This window comes from Branchiostoma lanceolatum, chromosome 7 (assembly GCF_035083965.1).
Source record: "Branchiostoma lanceolatum isolate klBraLanc5 chromosome 7, klBraLanc5.hap2, whole genome shotgun sequence".
NCBI lineage: Eukaryota > Metazoa > Chordata > Leptocardii > Amphioxiformes > Branchiostomatidae > Branchiostoma > Branchiostoma lanceolatum.
In genome coordinates, this window is record NC_089728.1 from 23,438,453 (window position 1) to 23,461,836 (window position 23,384).

The 23,384-nt window shown below is 45.9% G+C and overlaps 5 protein-coding genes across 7 annotated transcripts; 3 read left to right on the forward strand and 2 right to left on the reverse strand.

Moving 5' to 3' along the window:
* Window positions 1-2,096: 2,096 nt before the first annotated feature.
* LOC136438233 (histone H2A-like) lies at window positions 2,097-2,616 on the reverse strand. Its single transcript, XM_066432991.1, has one exon. It carries the CDS (start codon window positions 2,514-2,516, stop codon window positions 2,142-2,144), a length of 375 nt encoding a protein of 124 aa, XP_066289088.1. The 5' UTR covers window positions 2,517-2,616; the 3' UTR covers window positions 2,097-2,141.
* A 37-nt stretch (window positions 2,617-2,653) lies between these two features.
* Window positions 2,654-8,556, forward strand: LOC136438748 (uncharacterized). Its single transcript, XM_066433660.1, has 2 exons — window positions 2,654-3,131; window positions 8,123-8,556. The coding sequence occupies exons 1-2, from the start codon at window positions 2,775-2,777 to the stop codon at window positions 8,501-8,503; spliced, it is 738 nt and encodes a 245-aa protein (XP_066289757.1). The 5' UTR covers window positions 2,654-2,774; the 3' UTR covers window positions 8,504-8,556.
* On the forward strand, window positions 5,101-5,791 carry LOC136438230 (histone H1-like). Its single transcript, XM_066432988.1, has one exon. The coding sequence runs from the start codon at window positions 5,167-5,169 to the stop codon at window positions 5,737-5,739; it is 573 nt and encodes a 190-aa protein (XP_066289085.1). The 5' UTR covers window positions 5,101-5,166; the 3' UTR covers window positions 5,740-5,791.
* LOC136438231 (histone H2A-like) lies at window positions 6,006-7,931 on the reverse strand. Its single transcript, XM_066432989.1, has one exon. It carries the CDS (start codon window positions 7,880-7,882, stop codon window positions 7,508-7,510), a length of 375 nt encoding a protein of 124 aa, XP_066289086.1. The 5' UTR covers window positions 7,883-7,931; the 3' UTR covers window positions 6,006-7,507.
* Window positions 8,557-11,862: 3,306 nt separating the features above from the next.
* LOC136438235 (complement C1q tumor necrosis factor-related protein 4-like) lies at window positions 11,863-22,878 on the forward strand. 3 transcript variants are annotated; one of them, XM_066432994.1, is made up of 7 exons: window positions 11,863-12,387; window positions 13,390-13,597; window positions 13,643-13,939; window positions 15,632-15,679; window positions 19,204-19,394; window positions 20,058-20,246; window positions 22,029-22,878. In XM_066432994.1, the coding sequence occupies exons 1-7, from the start codon at window positions 12,376-12,378 to the stop codon at window positions 22,167-22,169; spliced, it is 1,086 nt and encodes a 361-aa protein (XP_066289091.1). In that variant the 5' UTR covers window positions 11,863-12,375; the 3' UTR covers window positions 22,170-22,878. The 3 variants fall into 3 exon arrangements, with proteins under 3 accessions (XP_066289091.1, XP_066289090.1, XP_066289093.1); XM_066432993.1 differs by having other exon boundaries at window positions 13,390-13,939; XM_066432996.1 differs by lacking the exon at window positions 13,643-13,939 and having other exon boundaries at window positions 11,872-12,387.
* The last annotated feature ends 506 nt before the right edge of the window (window positions 22,879-23,384 follow it).

A 23,384-nucleotide genomic window follows, 5' to 3' on the forward strand; every position in this document is an offset into this window, starting at 1 on the left:
CCAACATACCAAATACCAAGACAATCCTTCCAAGAATTCTCGACTTATCGTGTTCACTAACAGACACACAGACATGCTCGGTATTCCCATGCTGTGGCACTGCATTAATGACTGTTCTTACTCATATAAGGCCGTGTATATCCAACTTTGGTCAAAATTTGTATGTTTCAGTCTTTTAATTGGTGTAAGGAGATATCTTTGTGGTTTGGTTTCACATGCTCCGAGTGGACTCTTCCAGGCTGGGAGTAGGTCAAAGTTGACGATTGTTTTCGTCTGTCAGCTGTTACGAGAGAACGAGCTGGTCAACTGTCTATTTTCTTTGCATGATTCTAAAGTAGACAGATGTGGCTTTCTGGTGCATAAGAATTTTTGGGGCTTGCAATTAAGGTGAATCCTTTTCTGAGCCCTTGTTTTAGTGCTTTAAAGCATTACTGCATGGGCAAGCCTATCTCTTGTATCTGCCCTACAGCTGGCTGATAGCCAATTTGTCCCTGGCAGCTGCAGTACATGTAACTGACAGTTTCCTGCCTGCCTCATGACCCCTCATGACCCCTCATGACCAACTTTGCCCCCAATCTACCCGTATCAATATCCCCGTCGCAACCAGAACGCATAGTAAAGCATACAATTGAACACATTTTTACACTTTTCTCGTTAATTATGCAAAACACTTCGCCCAAAATCTAATCATCTTGAGATTTGCCACATACACACCGACACACCAACTACGACAACAAACCATCCAGGCGTTCTCGACTTATTCTGTTCACTAACAGACACACAGACAAGCACCGTCGCATAACCTTCTCGACGAAACCATTCGTCGCGAAGGTAATAATTGTATCTGATGGCTTTTAGACTAAGAGCTGGCCACAAATAAGGCTTCTATTACTTTAGTGGAATATTTAGAACATGTAGATAATTTTGGTCCAAGGGCACTATACAGTAGTAAATATTACCACAATGTTGTGATGGTGTTACTTGTAATACATTTCATAATTTTTCAGAACATTGTGCTTGCACAACCCCAATTTACCGACATTAACCTGCATATGCAGTGGTGCTTTGAGTATGTGGATGTCCCTCAGCCTGTCTCAAATGAAATGGATCATTTAGCCATATAGTACTTCCGTATTGTATTGTATTTGATAGTTTTTGAACTTAGAAATACATTATGTTGAGATATGAAATGATACATATGTTACATACAGGCTTTCCCAAACTTCCTGTCATTCAAAATGATGTTTTGGGTATAGTTAAATTAGGAATGCAAGCACATAGTCGGATCCGTTACGGATTCGTTGTTGGGTCCACCTGTACCCGTCAGTATTCACCATTTTCTTCAAAATACAGAAAAATCCCTGTACGCATCCGTCAGGATCTGTGGCATTTCCGTACAGTGTACGGCTCCGTATTCGTCGAAAATCCCTTACTTTCGGATTCTTCAGGAAATATTCCATATACCGGTGCGGAAATAGTCGGATACGTTACACGAATCCGCATGTATCCGTCAGTATCCGCCAAAAATACAGAAAAATTCCTGTTCGTATCCGTCAGGATCGGTGGCATTTCCGTACAGTGTACGGCTCCGTATTCGTCGAAAATCCCTTACTTTCGGATTCTTCAGGAAATATTCCATATACCGGTGCGGAAATAGTCGGATACGTTACACGAATCCGCATGTATCCGTCAGTATCCGCCAAAAATACAGAAAAATTCCTGTTCGTATCCGTCAGGATCGGTGGCATTTCCGTACAGTGTACGGCTCCGTATTCGTCGAAAATACCTTACTTTCGGATTCTTCAGGAAATATTCCATATACCGGTGCGGAAATAGTCGGATACCTTACACGAATCCGCATGTATCCGTCAGTATCCGTCAGTATCCGACAAAAATACAGAAAAATCCCGGTACGTATACGCCGGGAAACGAGGCCATTTCGTGCAGTGCGTTGTCTAGTCTTTGTCTAATATAAGCAGATGCAGTGTGCGTAAGAGATACAAATGTATTAAAGTCTTTTTTTTTCATTTCACCATGAATAGTTAGTCGTATGTATGAAGCAAGTGTGAAGATGATACAGTTCCTTTGAAAGGATGTGGGTGGCCCTGAAAAGGGCCTGGGTTTAGGTACACGTCTGGAATCTACTGAGCCTTGCCGGTCTTCTTGGGCAGAAGCACAGCGTGGATGTTTGGGAGAACACCGCCCTGGGCAATGGTGACGCCCGACATCAGCTTGTTCAACTCCTCGTCGTTGCGGACGGCCAGTTGAAGGTGACGGGGGATGATTCTAGTCTTCTTGTTGTCACGGGCAGCGTTACCAGCCAGCTCCAGAATCTCGGCCGTCAAGTACTCAAGCACCGCCGCCAGATACACCGGAGCGCCGGCACCCACGCGCTGGGCGTAGTTTCCCTTCCGCAAGAAGCGATGTACGCGGCCAACAGGGAACTGGAGACCCGCTCGGGAAGAACGACTCTTTGCCTTAGCGCGTGCCTTGCCTCCTTTACCACGTCCAGACATCTTGTAGTAGTCGATTGATTGGCGTTATACGGGTAGAAGAATGAATAGACGAAAGGTCCTGCCCAGCCAATTTATACTTCGCCGCTGGATCGACAACTTCCGACAGCGAGCCAATAGAGAGAGATTACTGTGAAATGTTCTGCAACGTCCGCACCTTGGACTAGACAATCCAGAAGATTTGCATTATTTTCCCCATAAAGAGCCGAGGCGGCGCGAGTGCACCCATTCTTTGCTGTCTAATACGCCAAGAACCTCATCATGCCACCAAGTGGAAAAGCCGTCAAAAAAGCTGGCAAAGCCAGGCCCGCCGGAGACAAGAAGCGTGGAAGGAGGAGAAAGAGAAGGGAGACCTTCGGCGTCTACATCTACAAGGTGCTGAAACAGGTGCACCCCGACACCGGCGTCTCCAGCAAGGCCATGGGAATCATGAATTCCTTCGTCAACGACATTTTTGAACGGATCGCCGCAGAGGCCTCTCGACTCGCCAACTACAACAAGCGCTCCACCATCAGCAGCCGCGAGATCCAGACCGCCGTGCGACTCCTGCTGCCGGGCGAGCTGGCCAAGCACGCCGTCAGCGAGGGCACCAAGGCCGTCACCAAGTACACCAGCTCCAAGTAGATCTACCGCCAGTGCCAGAGATATATAACCCCGGCCTTTTTCAAGGCCACCCACATCCCCACAAAAGAGCTGTAGCAATCACACTTTGCAGTCAAACAAATCACCCAAGGTATGCACACGCCACTAACCTGCGACGGCAGGCGCATAGAACCCAACGACGCGCCCTAACAGGAGAGGGCTGCAACGCACAACAAAGCCATCAACAATACACAACGCAACACAATGCAATACAATACAAGAAATAAAGTGTCTTCTGACGTGATAAAAATCTACACAACGTTCTGTTTGTTATCATCAAACAGAACAGAGCCAACAGACGTTGCCTTCTGGAACAAATGTCGCCGCCTGTGACGTTGTTCACGGGACGTTCTTTAGAACAACGAAATAGTCGTTGCGTCGATTGGCGTTATTTTCCTGTCGAATGCCTTCAACGTATTATCAGACAGACAATGTCTGATATGTGTAGTCAAACTTATGAGCGCTAATGGAGCGTGTGTGTGTGTGTGTGTGTGTGTGTGTGTGTGGCGTAGACGTTTCCGTGTCTCGCTTGCCCTGTGCTTCTTGTCATCTTCGGTATATATCGTTAGGGGGCGTTCTTTAGTTTGCTTTGCTTTCTTTCCTTTGTCTTGCTAATATTTCTTATCTCCGAAAATAGTGGTCTTGCCGATGGGAAAGCCTCGGCGTGGATTCGTCTTTTGTAACTCCTATGGGTTGGCGGATGGCGTCTTCCCATTGGCCAGTTGTGGTCGACCGGTCGTCGACTAGAGTTCTCGTAGGTCCGCAGGGCGGCTATTAAATCGGCTCCGACAGGAGGCGACCCATTCACTGCTTCGTTCTAATCCTAGTCGAGAAGAACATCGCATCTACTAGCATCATGTCTGGGCGCGGCAAGGGAGGCAAGGGTCTCGGAAAGGGAGGCGCCAAGCGTCACCGTAAGGTGCTTCGCGACAACATCCAGGGCATCACCAAGCCCGCCATCCGTCGTCTGGCTCGCCGAGGCGGCGTCAAACGCATCTCCGCCCTCATCTACGAGGAGACCCGAGGCGTTCTCAAGGTCTTCCTGGAGAATGTGATCCGCGACGCGGTCACATACACCGAGCACGCCAAGCGCAAGACGGTCACCGCCATGGACGTCGTCTACGCTCTCAAACGTCAAGGCCGCACCCTGTACGGCTTTGGTGGCTAAAGGACCCGGCTGACTTATCATCGCAAGCAACCCCGGCCCTTTTCAGGGCCATCCAAATGTCCAAGAAAGAGCTGTATTTTCTCACAACAAACACGGCCCTACACACGTACACACCTGACTCGAACGATGAACATGACATACAATGATCATTCCAACCCCAAGAACACAGAGACCACGATTGTTGTTCTTTATTTCTTTGTGCGTGAGTGGTCTTTTTTGGTTGACGTGTTTATTTTTGGGCAGGTGTTTGTCGTTTCTGCTGAAGCGTATATTTCCCTTGTAAATTGGTTGATGTCGTCGGCTTTGCTGTTTATCTTGGTGTGCGTTTTGGCGTGGAAGGAGTGGAAGGAGACATCAAAGTGAGGTGTTGTTTGGTGCGGTGCGGCGGAGGGATCTTGATTTATTTGATAGTGTGTGTGTTGTATCGTAGTTTAATACTCCATATGTGTTGTGGATCGCTCATAGTGAAGTTTCTTTTCGACTAGCTGTAAGATTCTGCCGTCTTGTCAAGCTGGTCTGAAGTAACAATGGCACGGACTTATAGTCGGAAATATCGCAGCTCACTGGAAATATGACGAATATCTCAAGATCTGGAGGCTAGTGATCAGCCGCTTCCATCAAATTGGCTAGATGTGAATCTTCTTTTGTACATCATTTCTCATGCCTGTTAAGGGAGAATTCCCACTATAGAGTTTGAAAAGAAATACAAGTTTCGCCGCGACTGACAATAGGACACAGACAAGCTGTGACGTTTCCGTCTATGTCCGTACCATTGTTACTTCACGCCAGCTTGACAAGACGGTGGTTTCATTTCCACGTCTAACGCAGACAAGGTAATCCAGCATGTCCGCTCCAGCATCGTCCCCCAAGAAGGCCAGGAAGCCAACGGCACCCAAGGGCCCTGCGGCTCACCCGCCCACCACTGTTATGGTTACGGCGGCTGTGGAAGCGCTCAAGGACCGTACCGGTTCTTCTCTGTTGGCCATCAAGAGGTACATTGCCGGTAACTACAAGTTCGACGTGGAGAAGAAAGCGCACTTCGTCAAGCGCGCCCTGAAATCCTTGGTGGAGAAGGGTACCATCATCCAGGTCAAAGGAACTGGGGCGTCGGGATCCTTCAAGATCAACGTGGCAGCCAAGAAAGCCGCCGAGAAGGCCGCAAAAAAAGCCGTCAAGAAGCCGGTCAAGAAACCTGTGGCTAAGAAAGCCGCAAAACCCAAGACCACCAAGCCCAAAAAGCGAAAGGCTAAGGAGGCTACCACCCTCAAGAAGACCAAGAAACCGACTACCAAGAAGACCAAGAAATCTCCGGCCAAGAAACCCGCTGCCAAGAAATCCACAAAAAAGACTCCGGCAAAGAAGATTGCAAAGAAGGCGGCGCCTGCCAAGAAAGCGTCCAAGCCCAAGAAGAAGTGATGACCTGACCGTCGAAGTTTCTGCGAACCCCGGCCCTTTTCAGGGCCACCCACATCCTTACAAAAGAACTATGTCAATCATATAAGTGATACATAAAATAGAATGAAAGCACCCCCCCCCCCACACACACACCGTGACACAAACACGCGTAGAGCACATGTATAACAACACACACATGTTGGAAGGGAAGGATGGGTGAACGAACATACGTACAGAAGCACACGCCCAGGTGAACGGACTGATGTTAATTTCTCGCCGGAAATCAATTAATCAATCGACAACTTTATTGAGTACAAAGATGATGTTTCGTTACCACTGTCCGTCTATCCGCACCAAAGTGTGTACAAACATACAAAAATACACTTGTAGCCCATAGTAATTCTGTTGTAGCGCTCAAGATATCCTTGCAACATTTCCTCTGTGACCCCCAAAAGTGCCGAGCTTGCCGCTGAATATCGGATCCTGGAGACATGAAAACTGACCAATCACGAGGCCTGATTCGGGTAAGACAACCAATCAGACAGCAGGGCACCGGCCAATTGAAAACCTCGGGGCATCTGATTAGCGGTTGTTATAAATTCACTCTCCACAGTCTGCCGACTAGTCTTATCGTCCTGCACTTCAGCGTAGACAAACTCCGTCCGACATGGCACGTACCAAGCAGACCGCCCGTAAGTCCACCGGTGGCAAGGCCCCCAGGAAGCAGTTGGCAACCAAGGCCGCTCGCAAGAGCGCACCGGCTACCGGTGGCGTCAAGAAGCCTCACCGCTACAGGCCCGGCACCGTCGCCCTGAGGGAGATCCGCCGCTACCAGAAGTCGACGGAGCTGCTCATCCGCAAGCTGCCCTTCCAGCGCCTGGTGCGGGAAATCGCCCAAGACTTCAAGACGGACCTGCGCTTCCAGAGCTCAGCGGTCATGGCTCTGCAGGAAGCAAGCGAGGCCTACCTGGTCGGTCTGTTCGAGGACACCAACCTGTGCGCTATCCATGCCAAGCGCGTTACCATCATGCCCAAGGACATCCAACTCGCCCGCCGCATCAGAGGGGAGCGCGCATAAGCTTGATCGGAGCAAGATCAACATTAACACCGGCCCTTTTCAGGGCCACTGACATATCCCAGAAAGATCTACATCGTTCACATTTCTTTAAACAGACCCCCCTTTTCCAAGACACGGTTTAACAATTAAACTGCAGAGTTACACTGTTACACAACCATCATCACTCGTTCTGCCCCCTTCCTTCCATCCAACCTCAGCGCTCATGGCTGCAAACACAAACATACATACATACATACATACATACCCCCCCCCCCCATGAAACTTGACACGTATAGTCGTGTGTATTGCGCGTGCCGCACACGTGCCGGACGGTCTATTTACCCGGTTACCCAAATGTTGTACAATATGTCAGCGAGCATGACACGGCCCACACGGACAGATGAAGAAGGAAGTGATATTGCGCTCATTTCTCGTATCATTTCTCCTATCTCTTCTTGCTCTCGCACTTGATGTGTAACGTTGTCTTAGCTATCAAGGTATGGGGTATGCAACGTGATTGTATTACTAATAATAATGTAAACGTTGTCTAGTCTTTGTCTAATCTAAGCAGATGCAGTGTGTGTATGAGATACAAATGTATTAAAGTCTTTTTTTTCATTTCACCATGAATAGTTAGTCGTATGTATGAAACAAGTGTGAAGATGATACAGTTCCTTTGAAAGGATGTGGGTGGCCCTGAAAAGGGCCTGGGTTTAGGTATACGTCTGGAATCTACTGAGCCTTGCCGGTCTTCTTGGGCAGAAGCACAGCGTGGATGTTTGGGAGAACACCGCCCTGGGCAATGGTGACGCCCGACATCAGCTTGTTCAACTCCTCGTCGTTGCGGACGGCCAGTTGAAGGTGACGGGGGATGATTCTAGTCTTCTTGTTGTCACGGGCAGCGTTACCAGCCAGCTCCAGAATCTCGGCCGTCAAGTACTCAAGCACCGCCGCCAGATACACCGGAGCGCCGGCACCCACGCGCTGGGCGTAGTTTCCCTTCCGCAAGAAGCGATGTACGCGGCCAACGGGGAACTGGAGACCCGCTCGGGAAGAACGACTCTTTGCCTTAGCGCGTGCCTTGCCTCCTTTACCACGTCCAGACATCTTGTAGTAGTCGATTGATTGGCGTTATACGGGTAGAAGAATGAATAGACGAAACGTCCTGCCCAGCCAATTTATACTTCGCCGCTGGATCGACAACTTCCGACAGCGAGCCAATAGAGAGAGATTACTGTGAAATGTTCTGCAACGTCCGCACCTTGGACTAGACAATCCAGAAAATTTGCATTATTTTCCCCATAAAGAGCCGAGGCGGCGCGAGTGCACCCATTCTTTGCTGTCTAATACGCCAAGAACCTCATCATGCCACCAAGTGGAAAAGCCGTCAAAAAAGCTGGCAAAGCCAGGCCCGCCGGAGACAAGAAGCGTGGAAGGAGGAGAAAGAGAAGGGAGACCTTCGGCGTCTACATCTACAAGGTGCTGAAACAGGTGCACCCCGACACCGGCGTCTCCAGCAAGGCCATGGGAATCATGAATTCCTTCGTCAACGACATTTTTGAACGGATCGCCGCAGAGGCCTCTCGACTCGCCAACTACAACAAGCGCTCCACCATCAGCAGCCGCGAGATCCAGACCGCCGTGCGACTCCTGCTGCCGGGCGAGCTGGCCAAGCACGCCGTCAGCGAGGGCACCAAGGCCGTCACCAAGTACACCAGCTCCAAGTAGATCTACCGCCAGTGCCAGAGATATATAACCCCGGCCTTTTTCAAGGCCACCCACATCCCCACAAAAGAGCTGTAGCAATCACACTTTGCAGTCAAACAAATCACCCAAGGCATGCACACGCCACTAACCTGCGACGGCAGGCGCATAGAACCCAACGACGCGCCCTAACAGGACAGGGCTGCAACGCACAACAAAGCCAACAAAAATACAAAACGCAACACAATGCAATACAATACAAGAAATAAAGTGTCTTCTGACGTGATAAAAATCTACACAACGTTCTGTTTGTTATCATCAAACAGAACAGAGCCAACAGACGTTGCCTTCTGGAACAAATGTCGCCGCCTGTGACGTTGTTCACGGGACGTTCTTTAGAACAACGAAATAGTCGTTGCGTCGATTGGCGTTATTTTCCTGTCGAATGCCTTCAACGTATTATCAGACAGACAATGTCTGATATGTGTAGTCAAACTTATGAGCGCTAATGGAGCGTGTGTGTGTGTGTGTGTGTGTGTGTGTGTGTGGCGTAGACGTTTCCGTGTCTCGCTTGCCCTGTGCTTCTTGTCATCTTCGGTATATATCGTTAGGGGGCGTTCTTTAGTTTGCTTTGCTTTCTTTCCTTTGTCTTGCTAATATTTCTTATCTCCGAAAATAGTGGTCTTGCCGATGGGAAAGCCTCGGCGTGGATTCGTCTTTTGTAACTCCTATGGGTTGGCGGATGGCGTGTTCCCATTGGCTAGTTGTGGTCGACCGGTCGTCGACTATACTTTCATACTTATTATGCAAATCGGTATCTAATTTGCATAACTAATAAGTAAAGTTCATACATCCGCCAAATTCCATGATAGGACTCTCAAACATGTGACATATGTGACTGAGGAAGACAGAAATATTAATAAATATCAACTATGCAAATGAAGACCTCTTTTGCGTAATTGATGCGAAAATACTATAACTCGAGATGGGCTTGATGGATGCTCATGATTTTTGGATGTAGATAGCTTACGTGATGCTTTGCTTGATTTGATGATAATGACGAAAATCTGCAGATTCTAATTCTTATTTGCATAATTGATTATAAATGTTAGCATAACCTTCTTTGTTAAGCTCATAGTCATACTTTGGACAACTTATATTATTTGGGTGAAGGCGATCAACTGGTATGATTTATAATTGATGAGAAACACTCCTTACACGTCAGTCTCATTTGGCGAAGGTATGAGGTCGTAGAACTCTTGTTTATAGTACGTTACACTCAACGAGTCAATATTAATTTTTTGTGAGTTTGCATGGCTAAAACATTCTCTCAAGATATGCGATTGTTATCGACGGCTTTGGTAAGGCGATATGCTAATTACCTTTGCCGAGAAGGTTATGCAGAGGGTAGCGTTTGTTTGTTTGGATGTTTGGATGTTTGTAACGTACAGCATAACTCGAGAAGGCTTGGATGGATTGTCTTCATATTTGGTAGGTGGGTAGGTCTTGATGAGACGTGGAAATGATTAGATTTTGGCTCCCCTAGCGGCTTGTTACGATACTGCAGCGGAACTTCCTGTTTTTATACATCGTGTTCTGGACAAGCTATGGAACTGATTTTTGAGTGGTAGATAGCTCTTTGGACAGGGAGTAAGTGGTATGGGTTTGGCCCCCTAGCGGCTTTTTTGGAACTGCAGGAGCAGGTTTAGGTTCAGACTTTGAAAGGGAATAACTTAAGAAGGTTTTGATGGATAGTCATGAATTTTGGTAAGTAGATAGCTTGAGTGATGATGTACATGATTAGATACTTATTATGCAAATCAGTATCTAATTTGCATAATTAATGAGGAAAGTTTATACATCCGCCAAATTCCAAGGTAGGACTCTCAAACATGTGACATATGTATCTGAGGATGAGATAAATGTTAATAGATATCAACTATGCAAATGTGGACCTCACTTGCATAATTAATGAGAAAATACTATTACTCAAGATGGGCTTGATGGATGGTCATGCATTTTGGTATGTAGATAGCTGACGTGATACTTTGTATGATTGGACGATGATTATGCAAATCAGATTCTTATTTGCATAATTTATTAGACAATTTAAAAACCTGCTGTGTTCCATGATATGACTATTCAAATATGTGACATTTGTAACTGAGGAAGAGAGGGATGTTGATAGATAAAAAATGAAAATATGGGCCTTATTTACATAATAAATGAGTAACTACGTTAATTACATACAGGTAAATGATGGCAATTACATAGTTGTGGCATTTGGATGTTATGTGAAGGTGAACATAGTTGATTCAAATTATGCTGAGAAGGACCTCATTTGCATAATTGATGATGTTAGCATAACCTTCTTTGTTAATCTTATACTTTGGACAACGTCTGTTATTTTGGTGAAGACGATCAACTAGTATGACTTATGATTGCTGAGAGACACTCCTAATACGTCAGCCATAAAGGTTAAAATCATTTGGCGAAGGTATGAGGTCGTGGAACTCGAGTTAATTACTGTGGATAGCACGAAAAACAAGGAGAAATAAAGCAAGGGGATGTCCGTTAAAAGAGACTCTTCTACATCGTCTTCAAGACACATCAGGGGTCGTCACAATCTACCCGTAGCTTCTTCTGTGTGATAGCAATAGTATGTCAGAACAATGTCTTCAACATACTTAAGCTTCATTTATTCATACTCTCTCTCTCTTACACACACTGACTCTTGCCCCCCCACGCGCCCATGCACTTGTATGCACACACACACACAAACACACACACACACAACACACACACACACATACACACACACACACAACACACACACACACACACACATACACACACACACATACACACACACACACAACACACACAGACGCACGCACACGCACACTCTCTCTGCTCACATACGCACGCTTATACACACACACTGACTTACTCTAACACACCGTGACACACACACACACACCCACCCACACCCACACACACCCACCCACACACACACTCATACACAAAACACACCCACACACACCCACCCACACCCACACACACACACTCATACACAAAACACACACACACACACACTCATACACAAAAACACACACACACACACACACTCATACACAAAAACACACACACACACACATATACATGCACACACACACACACACACACACTCACACACATACAAACAGTCACACACAGGCACTGTCTAACACATACGCAGAGACAAGCAAAGTAGATATATGTCCTTCATGGAAATGAAAATCTTTTTTCAAGGACGCAGGCCGACGTCTCCATGTGATTTACCATGATGACATGTACGTCTGGCAGACCTATGTGTTGCGCAAAGATTCGGATGGGGGGGGGGGGGGGGTGTACTTGACGTCAGTCCCATCTGGAAGGAGTTTTGTTCAGTGATCGGGCGCACGAGTGGCACGGGTCAGGGTTAGGGCTCCCGAGCAGATATCTTACTCACAAACCTGGCTTACTATAACAGTGGGTGAACTCAAGTCACTACAGATTAGATAATTGCATAATCGGAAACGGGTCATTTCTAGTAACAATTTAATTCCGCTGTTATCTTCAATGACAATATCGTCACACGGCGGCGTACATCATGCTGAGTGGGAGACCCGCGGGTGACCGGACGGGGACAGCAGCGGGCGCACGGCGCCTGGGAGCCCCCGCAGGTCACCTGGGAGATGCCTCAACGTGTTTCCCGCCAGATATTTGATTCCTTGGAATCTGTGCGGTACGTGAGGGTTCAGGACAACACTGCGGTGACGGGAGATCCCCTAAGTACCCACAGCCGTGTGTTCAGTCCCGGCGGACCGGCAGACAGCTCGGTGGTGTAGCGGTGAGGGAGACACGGTGGGATAGACATGGAGTTAAAGGTGAGAACTCATTCCATCGAGTTTTTTGTTAAATTCCGCTGAAGAACATTCTGTATTGTACATACAATTTCTCCCAAAGTGGTAGTGGCGATTTTGTCAAACACAAAAAAGCAAGCGAGCGGTTGAATTTAAAACCTAACTCATGCATCCAGAAGGGCGTCTATATCATATTTTGGCAGTTAGAAATAGTTATCAAGACTTGGCTGCTTATTCTCTTTCCTTTGCGTTGCCTAAAGTGTACGGGGAAGTCGTGTAGATCATTTGAGAATATAACTGACGATGACGTCATTCATGTCTAGAGAAGTTCTACTGTATGGTATTTCAACAACAGATTTTGGCAACGCCACTCCGGAAGGATAAGAATGATGTCAAAATTGTCAGTACGTACAAAGCTACAACCCGTTCATCTTTATATGTTGCGACATCGCTGTTGCATAGATCAAACGAAGAAGCGCAGGCAGGGAAGTAACAGGGATGGGTAGTATTGGATGAGCACGATATGTCTTTATGGGAGGATAAAAATGACGGCCTATTTTTTCGATTGTGTGGTAAGTTTGGTAGAAATTCTGGCAGCCTGGAGGCTTCATGTCAAGAAGTATGTGAAGTTTTCTGTTCATAACATGTGATGACACAACAGCTACAGAGAAGGTTTGGACATGGTGGTGTGATTATTGTGATAGGGCCATCACATTCTAAAACGGGGATGGGGGAATGAGCTGTTGCGTACTAGAAGGCTAAGGAATGGACATATAAATGTATGTGGATCATGAGTATGAAGGAAATTCGTGAATTTCCCGTACAATGTATAACTTCCAAAAGAAAAGAAATTATATCACGATTTACCTCGTTAGGCAGGCCATACTGATTCGAATATATGGATGACATCCTCTGGCTACTGCAAAATTGATGCCAGTGTGTGAAGAAAAAAATGCAAGTGGTCTCCCCTTGACAAGTCGCCCAAATGTACTGTTGTGTAATAGTTTGTTCTGTTCTCATTGGCAGGTAACACTTTGGTATCTGATGGGTATTCTCCTACTGGTGACGTCATTTGGAGAGATGACGTCAGTATCAAAGCGCAGGCGCACAAGACCGAGGAAGACCAAAGCCAAGCCACAGTTTAAAGGCTGCAGCACGGCCGGCAACATGTTCTACCCATGCTGCACCTCGTGCTGTCCGGGGACGCGCTACAGCACAGGCTCGTCGTCCACAGGTCAGTCTGCTTCCGCCTCCTCACAACATTCTCTCTACAACACAGGCTCGTCCACAGGTCAGTCTGCTTCCGCCTCCTCACAACATTCTCTCTACAACACAGGCTCGTCCACAGGTCAGGCTGATTCCGCCTCCTCACAACATTCTCTCTACAACACAGGCTCGTCCACAGGTCAGGCTGCTTCCGCCTTCTCACAACATTCTCTCTACAACACAGGCTCGTCCACAGGTCAGGCTGATTCCGCCTCCTCACAACATTCTCTCTACAACACAGGCTCGTCCACAGGTCAGTCTGCTTCCGCCTCCTCACAACATTCTCTCTACAACACAGGCTCGTCCACAGGTCAGTCCGCTTCCGCCTCCTCACAACATTCTCTCGTCAAAACAGAGACAGAAAGCTTGATGTACAAGAGTGACATGCCCGTTCAAAAGTACACATAACGTTTTTGGAAAAACCTTTTCCTTTTTTTCATTCAAATGAGGAAACAATTTACAGACGTAGCGGTTACGCAATCATGTTAACATACTTATCAGCGCCACATTAGATTGAACAAAATAGGACAGAAGTTGTATCAAGATATCATAAACTTGATAAATGCAATATAGCGAAACGTTTTTGAAGGCGCAAGTCCGAACCCCTGACCGATGGCAGAACATCTAATAGTAATACACAATAAACGTAACCTTAGTCTTAGAGGAAAATCAGGAATCAAAGAATTTTGTTGTAGTGATAAGATTTGGGTAATTGACAATATCTCGGATTTTCGGAAGACGGATACAGTGGGCTTTCTCGAAGTAAAGGAGATTTTTTTCAGAAAGTGCGAAAACGTGTTCTATGAGCTTGGATAGTATGTCGAGGAGAGTTTAGCGTTTGTTCAGATGTAGACTGGGTGATTGAGTAAATAATCAAGGGTTAATGACCCGCCCCGAGGTGTATATGGTGTCATAACGCCTGGTCATTGGTATAATCACCGAAAAAAAACAACGAGTGAGCGAAGCGAATGAGGATGGGTTTATGAGGTAGTCATAGGAAATGACCAGGCGTTATGATACGATATGCACCGAGGGCAGGTCATTAACGTTATTATAGCCTACCCAAACTGACCCATATAAGAATAACAAATGCCTGTATGGCGCATAGATCCCTCAATACTGTACATGTAAATATATTTATCCAATTGTAGAGAAATGCATTTGAAAGTTTACATTTGTCCTTTTCGTAGTGGTCAGGTGAATCAGGTGAAGCCGACAGCAAGACAGGAGATAGGCGTACTTGAATGTTCTTATTGTTTGTTTCTTGTGAAAATGTATTTCTTTCTTCATACGAATGAGGAAGTACTGTAGCAGACCTACTCTTCCGTATCCAGTCAACACTGCCCCCTCCCCACTTCAACTAGAAGAAAGACTCCCTCAAAAGCCGGTCACTAAAAAGCAAACATTGGTCTCGGATTTCCCCGAGCCGTGGCGCCCGTGGCGGGGTGGTTGACAGACGGGCGTGATGTGCCGTGTGTCCCGATAAGAACCACCCGCGGCCCGCCACACTCCCTGGGTTCTGCGACATTCGTCAAATAATGCTTAGTTTTCAAGTTTCTGACTCATACTAAGGCTAGCAGAATTTCTCCTGACCCACTTCTAGATGTGAGCTATTGTAGGAAGTCGAAATTGCACGTGTTCAATGATGCACATCTCTCTCTGTAGGTCACGTGTTTATTTTTATACTTGAACTCTTGACAGTTTTTATAACAGGACTCAAATATGAACACTAGAGTTGGAAAACTCTGCTGGCCTAGAGTGTCGGCAAGAAGGTTATGTTTTCGGTGACGTTTGTCTGTCACTGTGTCTGTGTGTGGAGCTGTGGATGGATCCGTATGATATTTGGTATGAGTTTAGGGTCGGGGTTCAGGTTTTAATCATGCTATGATCACAATTGTGGAGTGGCAGGTAGCTTTCGGCGTGTGGAATAATAGAATAAGTGGTGTTGTTTTGGATCCTTGGTGCCGCTGCTGACGATGTCCATTTTGTGTCTGTACGACAGGTAACGTCATCAGCCGGAGGTACATCATGAGCGGCCAGTCGGCAGCAGGTGAGTGCGCATGCCCAGTCACCTGTACGGTGACGCCGGTGGTTAGATATGGGGATCTATCTCAGAGGGGAATTTCAAAGTTAATCTGAATGTTACAAATGTATTTTTCTTTCTCTATCTCCCTCTAAATTCGGTCTCCCTCCCCATTCTATATGAATTGATTAAGAAATATTATTTCGTTGTTGTTGTCTGTACTGCATAGCCGGTAAACCGCCACAGTTATACCTAAAAGCACCGGACAGATTTATTCAATCCACTCACACTGGGAAGGAACCCTGCTCTTTTCGATAACTGTAGTGGGTTAATAACGTGTTCGAGGTGTTGCTCTCCTCAAACGCTTGATGTCTATTTAACACCCTATCTGAATGACGTCCTTAACCGAAACTATGTACTTATTTTCACCCGAGTAAAGTGTAAAGTGAATTTCCCAAAAATCACATTGTCGTAGCCTCCATGGTCCATAGCATGGTCCATACCCTGGCCTTTTTTGGGCTTATAAAACACTTTTTTCAGCCAGGTTACCGGGCCAAACGGTTATAGGCTTGCTGGTGGTTACGGGCTGGCTGCAAAAAGTGTATCATAATTTTGACTTTATTGCAAGTTCATGCCCAAAGGCTAACTGCAGACAAACAAGGACATCGGGATACATGAACATCGAAGTAGTTATCTAGTCTACTGTGAAAGTTTTATTTTAAATACGGTTGGCTTTCACTTCTTTTACAAGACAAAAAGGCCCGGCAGAGCCTGCTATGGAGGCTAACAGTGTCGGGGCATGTCAGGGGATTCGGACCCCGGGCCTCTGGGTCTGGGGCCAAACACCGTGCCATTACGCCACGCAAAGCCATATTTTGTAGTTCCTTTTCAATAGTATTCCGCCCTTCGTCCCGGAAATCATGTACATCACATCATATAGGTGAACACACATCTTCCATTTTTCTTGTTATCTTGTATCAAATCAGTTGTGTTGCCAAAGGATTCAAAATTAATGTACAATGATTAAAATGCATCAAAAAGTGATTTGCAATAATTGCGGGATTTCTAAGATAATCGCATTTTCAGGTGACAAATTGGGGCCGGTTTTAATCCACTTTTCGAATTCAGCTTTCACAATTTGTCACAGTTAGACCGACCCCAGTGAGATACCCGCTGTAGGTGTCCAGAGCTGCGCTATCTGGGTTCTGTGCAATGATACCGCCTGCAGGTGTGAATCATTAGACTGACAGATAAACACTCTCATCACAACCCTCCCGGGTCAGCCTCGGTACGGTCACATCGGTCACGAGCTGTGGTGTTTCTACAACAAACCGTTACCAATACATCATCATGACAGGTCGTGCGTGTACGTGTGTGAGTCTGTCTGTCTGTCTGTGTGTGTGTGTGTGTGTGCGTGTGCGTTGTGAGCGTGCGCGTGTGTGTGTGTGTGTGCGTTGCGTGCGTTGCGTGCGTGTGTGTGTGAGTGTGTGTGTGTGTGTGTGTGCGTGTGTGTGTGTGTGTGTGCGCGTGTGTGTGTGTGTGTGTGTGAGTGTGTGTGTGTGTGTGGGGGGGGGTGGGGGGGTCGGGGGTGGGTGGGGTACCCTTATACATGACCAGACAAGTCGTGTGTTATGACTGCGGACTGCGAGGTTGTGGTTTGTTGTCTTTGTGTATGACAGAGACTGGTCGGGCCAGCTGCAATATGACAAACCACCGTTGAGACGTTGTCAATAGCAAAGATATCCTACTCAGAACCAATATCATGCTTGTCTATCTTGTGATTTACTAGTTGCTATTCAACATGTCTAGTTCTACATAGATACCGATCAGTGAACACATTGAAAAAGGGAACAGCTAGCATTTACACAGAGAGATCACACAAAACAGTCTATCCGGCCACGTGAAGAGGTCCGGGTTGTACTATGGATGCTTTAGGATGATTCAAACCTTGGGCCCAGTTTTGGGAGCAGACCCGCAATTTTTGGAGCCAAAATGCAAGACCAAGAAGTTGAATTGGTATTATTATCATTACATTATTGCCTTAATGTAACGTTAAGTGTGTCGGTCCCAAACATCGCTGTCATTCATCAAAAGTGCACTTAACGTTTTTTGGAAGGATCTCTGATATGAAACAATTATTTCTATTCACAATGATTTTCATACCTAATGTTAAAATAGTCTCCCTAACTAGAGAGTAGCCCGACTTTCACGGTTTAGATTCGGCTTTAGTCCTTCTTCTGTCGGACCTTAGGCCACACTGACTGGACTATATGGATGACATCCGGGAGCATCAATTTTCGCCCGTTTGAAAAAAAAAGAAGTTTGGACCATACTGTAAATTGTACAAAGAAGCTGCAAAATGAGCAAAGATAGCAAAAACAAATTGGGGAATGGAGACTGATTTATCTTTTCCTAACGTACTGATTTTGCCGTGAACTCTAAATCCTTACACAAAATGTATTTCGAGCCTTTAGTGAAGTTCTCCAAAGTCTTCCAAGTAAATGTTAAAGAACGAAATTAAGAATCTATTGCTTGGTACACCATGTTCTGTAAACTCAGTCATTTCTAGAACAATCCTGATCACCTAGATTCCATGATGAAGGCAATTTTGTTTCAGCCAAACTTTTTTTCGCACGCTCGCACGAAGTTTGCAGCGCCCAGAGGTTGTTATCCACACAATCAACTCAGTCCGACCTGACTGTTAGTTTGAATTTCCCTACAGATTTTCCTGACGGTAGAGACGCACACCAGTTTGTTTTTCAGCGTGTTTGTGAACTTTGCTTCCCGCGCATTCCTGGTCCTTACCCCGGGACCCGCCGACTGCCGCCCGTGACCCGACTGATTGGAAACAGCCCCGGGGCCCGGCTAGGTTACTGAGCACACCGGATAGACACAGACAACTTATATATGTCAACAAAAACTCATCTTTGGACTGAAGCCGTTTGCTGGTGTATATAGTTCATCACTGGAAGTTGAGCAAAATCTGCACTTGATTAGTGCACATAGCTTGTAGTGTAGAAACCTTGTTGATTTGTGTTTGAAATGATGCCTGTATAAGCTCTAGGAATTTATGGGTCGATTGCGAAAGTTGAACCTCAGACTGCCAAGTGACCGTTAATATTAACAGAAAAAGGTAGTGGTTAATAAAACTTCCATAATTGTATACTTCAAGAGAGACGTACTCAGAACTCGCCAATGACGTCGACTTGCGCTCTACAATCAAGCTAGAATAAGCGCCCTCTAACAGAATATACAGAAACTGCACTGCAGGATTAGACCAAAACGATAAATCCCATGGTTTAATACAGTGACAAGATTTTATGACTGACATCTGATTTAATATTTGCATACTTAAGGAATTGCAAAAAATCTCTATACCGTATGAACGGGAGCTTCAGGTGGAAGCCTCAAGCACAAAACCTCTGCGCGTAAAAAAAACCCAACACACATCTCCAGAAGAGAAGGGGTGATCCGGTGTGCTTGGCTATAAAGATCAATCCGATAACTATGAGCTGCGGAAAAATCGCCACCTTTACGTTTTACCATTCCAGCTCAGCGGGGGAGGGTGCAGTGCACAGCTGGTCCGCCAGGGCCGCCCGGTCCACCAGGGCCGCCTGCACCTGTGGACAACCTTTTCCAAAATAGCATCGCTTTCCAGCCGCCGCGGAGGGCCGCTTTTTCTGTGGCAAGAACTCGCAGCCTCAAGGGCAGTTTTAAGTACCAGAAGGTACTTTTTGATAAGGTGAGGCCTGTACATGAAACCTGGGTGCCAGGCTTGTTAGCGTTACTCCGCTCCCTCGGTCGCTCCCTTAGCCTACGGAAGAGACTTAGGTCATGTTCACTCTTGGCAAAATCAATTCGTTTTCAGGTTTTCAATTCGAATAGCTGTTTATAACTTGGTTGCGTTCACAGTAACTTCACACTTTGAAACCGCGCTCTTGCATTCACACTAAGGTCACAGAACACAATTATATTTATCCGCGACCCGTACAAAGTACATAAAGTAGTACGGCCAAAATTCTTGAAGACCTGGTAGAATGTTGCGTGTGAGAGAAATCCAACTCAAAACTTTACGAGGTGGTGAAGGAACATGTCGTTTCTGAGGCTGTATGATTTAGATCGTGAAGTTTTTCCAGATCTGGTGACGTCAGAGCTATTCGCATCGAGCCAAACATCTTGTTATGTGGGTGTTTACACCTACGGGACGCCTCTGGTCAATTCGAATCAATCCGCCCCAATCTTCCCCCGAGAGGTGGATGGATCAGTGCTGTTCACATTCAGAAAATCGATTCAAATCGATTCGAATTGGCCCTTGATGCGAATTGATACGACAAGATTAAACTTCAATACTACAGCGTTCTGCAAACATGTGTGCTAAATCCCTTTTCTTCACCTCTGTTCTCAGATGCTGGTGAATATTGGCGGCCATTTTAACATGAAGTCCGGCATCTTCACCTGTGTCTACCCCGGGGTGTATCACGTGAGTTTCAGCGCAGGCGCAGTGCCAGGCCGCCAGGTGAACCTCGACTTGATGTTGAGCGGCAAAGTCGTGGCTGACGTGTACAACACCGGCAAGAACAGCTACAGGGACATGGTGGGTTAGAACTGTTACTACAGCTACAGGGACATGGTGGGTTACAACTGTTACTACAGCTACAGGGACATGGTGGGTTAGAACTGTTACTACAGCTACAGGGACATGGTGGGTTAGAACTGTTACTACAGCTACAGGGACATGGTGGGTTAGAACTGTTACTACAGCTACAGGGACATGGTGGGTTACAACTGTTACTACAGCTACAGGGACATGGTGGGTTACAACTGTTACTACAGCTACAGGGACATGGTGGGTTACAACTGTTACTACAGCTACAGGGACATGGTGGGTTACAACTGTTACTACAGCTACAGGGACATGGTGGGTTACAACTGTTACTACAGCTACAGGGACATGGTGGGTTACAACTGTTACTACAGCTACAGGGACATGGTGGGTTACAACTGTTACTACAGCTACAGGGACATGGTGGGTTAGAACTGTTACTACAGCTACAGGGACATGGTGGGTTAGAACTGTTACCACAGCTACAGGGACATGGTGGGTTAGAACTGTTACTACAGCTACAGGGACATGGTGGGTTAGAACTGTTACTACTGCGGTGTCACTATCAGTAGAGATGCTGTGCCCCTCCCCATCCCAGATGTTTGTTACATACATGAAAAATAGAGGTATTGTTTTGGGTGTGTCTGTGCGCTTATGTGTGTTTGTTTGTGTGTGTTTGTGTGTTTGTGTGTGTGTGTGTGTCCGGAAATTTGTACTTAGCAACTGCCCCTCCGTATTAAAAAAAATAGACTGCTACTGAAACAGCAAGGTTACTTGCTGCCCCATGTAACGTAACATGACCAGTTAACGTCCGATTTATTCAAAACGTTATTTATCCTAAAAGCGCGCGGACAGAGCCAAATGCTTAACCCATGGGTAGAAATATCAGCTCTTCTAAGAAGAAAATGTATGGTCTGTAAGTTTTTCTCCGCCTGTTTAACGCCGTGCGAGCATGTATCTATACTGGGGTATATGGTGTAGAGTTGTGCTGGCTTACCCTTTATCGTCCACCTCAGTATTTTCCCTTCTAGCGCTATGCTTGAAGAACATAGACCGGAAAAAATGCACAGTAACTGTCGAAAGTAGTCTACAGACAAATGACAGTAAAGTCACTATGTTTGTCCTTCCGCTTGCCCGACGCGATGGAAGAAAACAATTTTTATATTGTGAATTTCCCCGACATCAGCAGCACGTGGTGTTCACGTGATAAACGCATGGCCATGATGTTATGCCGTGCAAAAATGTATCATCTGAGCGGGGGTCGCTAGGTCGTATCAAACCTTCCTAAAACTGGCAAGAGTTTCAAACCTCGAAACACCATGGATAGTCTGCATATCAAAGAAAGGTTTAACGTCAGCTACTTTTAAAAGATACTAGCTATCGTGTAAGTTAGAAAAACATGATGAAATACGCGGTGTCGAATTACATATGAAATAGGATATGCGTGACGCTTCCGTGCAACTTGTTGTTACTGGTTCAGGAGTTTATTCTGTTATGTCGCTGGACGTAAACCTTTTTAAATGTTTTGTATAAAAGAGAGAGATGGCTAAGGATCATACTTATGACGTTCTTTGTTTCTCATGAGAAAAGGCTTTGGCAAAATACACCGCGACATGTGGACATGACCCAAACTGGACGTAAACTACTCCTGCACGTAAATAGGTCATGTTACGTTACCACTAGGAACTACATGGTAAGCAACATGCTTATCTTTGTAATTTCGCGCTTGCTCGCCCCAGTCGGTTTGTAAAGTTAACCTCCCCGTCCCTGCAGGTGAGCCGCGGCCTGCTGCTGCAGCTGACGCCTGGCGACACCCTGTGGTTACGGCTCACCAAGGGGCGCGAGTACGCCCTCTACAGCGACCCCGAGCTGCAGACCTCCTTCTCAGCCTTCCTGCTCTACCCGGACACCTGATCCCAACATGGGGATGTCAACCATTCATAGACTTATTTATTAGAGGACATGCTTTCTGAGTGTTTAGTTTGCGCGAACGCCAATGTTTCTTTAATTACCCCGACTGAATGTTCATCATTATGAGACCGCTTTTTGTCTAGGATTCCGATTTTTGTATTCTAAGTAAGGATCACCTAGTATCTGTGTAGTATCAGTTTGTGGTTAAAGGAACTCAACTGCAGAAGCAGGTGTTATGTTATTGCCCGAATCGACACAGTGGCCGAGACAATAACTGTTTCATGTTAGGGCCCTTCTCCTATGATATATTACTCACAATGCATTTCGCTGAGCATGCGTACTAAGCACAAGCCTTTGTTTCGTTGTTGTCCTGTCCTGTACTTGTTCTAAGTATACATATAGAAAAGCGACAGCAACTATGGGAAACTGCAGGGCGAAGACATATGGCCGGTCTAACAATGTATATCACAATGGGACAGGCTGGCAATGTTTGAGATGTTCGTGCTATCAAAATATCGCTTAACTGGTTTAGAAATTGTCAATGAGAAAAGATCATTCGAGCAGAAATACAGTTTTATCCATAAAAGTGATCGTCATTTTAACTTTTTTGGAACACGATGGAAGTTTATTCTGTGTACCCCATCATCTGCGCATAACCACACATGTCAAGATGATAACAATCATTCATTAATAGATTGTATTATGTATTTCATTATTCATAATTCAATGCATACTAATTCTTATAATTTGTCTTTCAATCTATTCATCTCTTACTAGATAAATTGCATGACAATATTATTCTAAATTGCAAGAAAGTAATACATCAGCATTTTTCGGTGAAAAATTCAACAAGTATGGTTTGAGCCAAAGCTGCTAGGGGTCGTTATTATGCTTTATGGTAAGCCTACATGTAGTCTATAGTAGTCAGCGATCTCCTTGCGAATCCCGCACCTCAGGCAATGCTAGGACGACTGAACATAAACATGTCCGTTACGCCATGACAAAGTACATCTAATATCACTCTTATGGCGGATTTCTTGATGCAAAACATTCAACAAACAGAAACCATCTTTAAAAAATCATTTCCTCCCCATGTAAGGTATCATTAGAACAGTCCGACTGGACGTTCGGTGAGCCTTCTGCCCGATGATTCAGAAAACAGAAGATGAAAGCTGTGAGTGCGGCCTCTGTTACTTATTTCACTTTCGGTCCCCGTTA

Excerpts from the sequence above, each read along its gene's own strand:
- LOC136438231 (XM_066432989.1), bottom strand. The coding sequence starts at position 7,882 with ATGTCTGGACGTGGTAAAGGAGGCAAGGCACGCGCTAAGGCAAAGAGT.
- LOC136438235 (XM_066432993.1), top strand. Across the intron at positions 13,940-15,631 it reads CAACACAGGCTCGTCCACAG|GTAACGTCATCAGCCGGAGG; the intron begins GTCAGTCCGCTT and ends TCTGTACGACAG. Across the intron at positions 19,395-20,057 it reads AGAAGGTACTTTTTGATAAG|ATGCTGGTGAATATTGGCGG; the intron begins GTGAGGCCTGTA and ends CTCTGTTCTCAG.
- LOC136438233 (XM_066432991.1), bottom strand. The coding sequence starts at position 2,516 with ATGTCTGGACGTGGTAAAGGAGGCAAGGCACGCGCTAAGGCAAAGAGT.
- LOC136438748 (XM_066433660.1), top strand. The coding sequence starts at position 2,775 with ATGCCACCAAGTGGAAAAGCCGTCAAAAAAGCTGGCAAAGCCAGGCCC. Across the intron at positions 3,132-8,122 it reads TCACCAAGTACACCAGCTCC|TACGCCAAGAACCTCATCAT; the intron begins AAGTAGATCTAC and ends TTTGCTGTCTAA.
- LOC136438230 (XM_066432988.1), top strand. The coding sequence starts at position 5,167 with ATGTCCGCTCCAGCATCGTCCCCCAAGAAGGCCAGGAAGCCAACGGCA.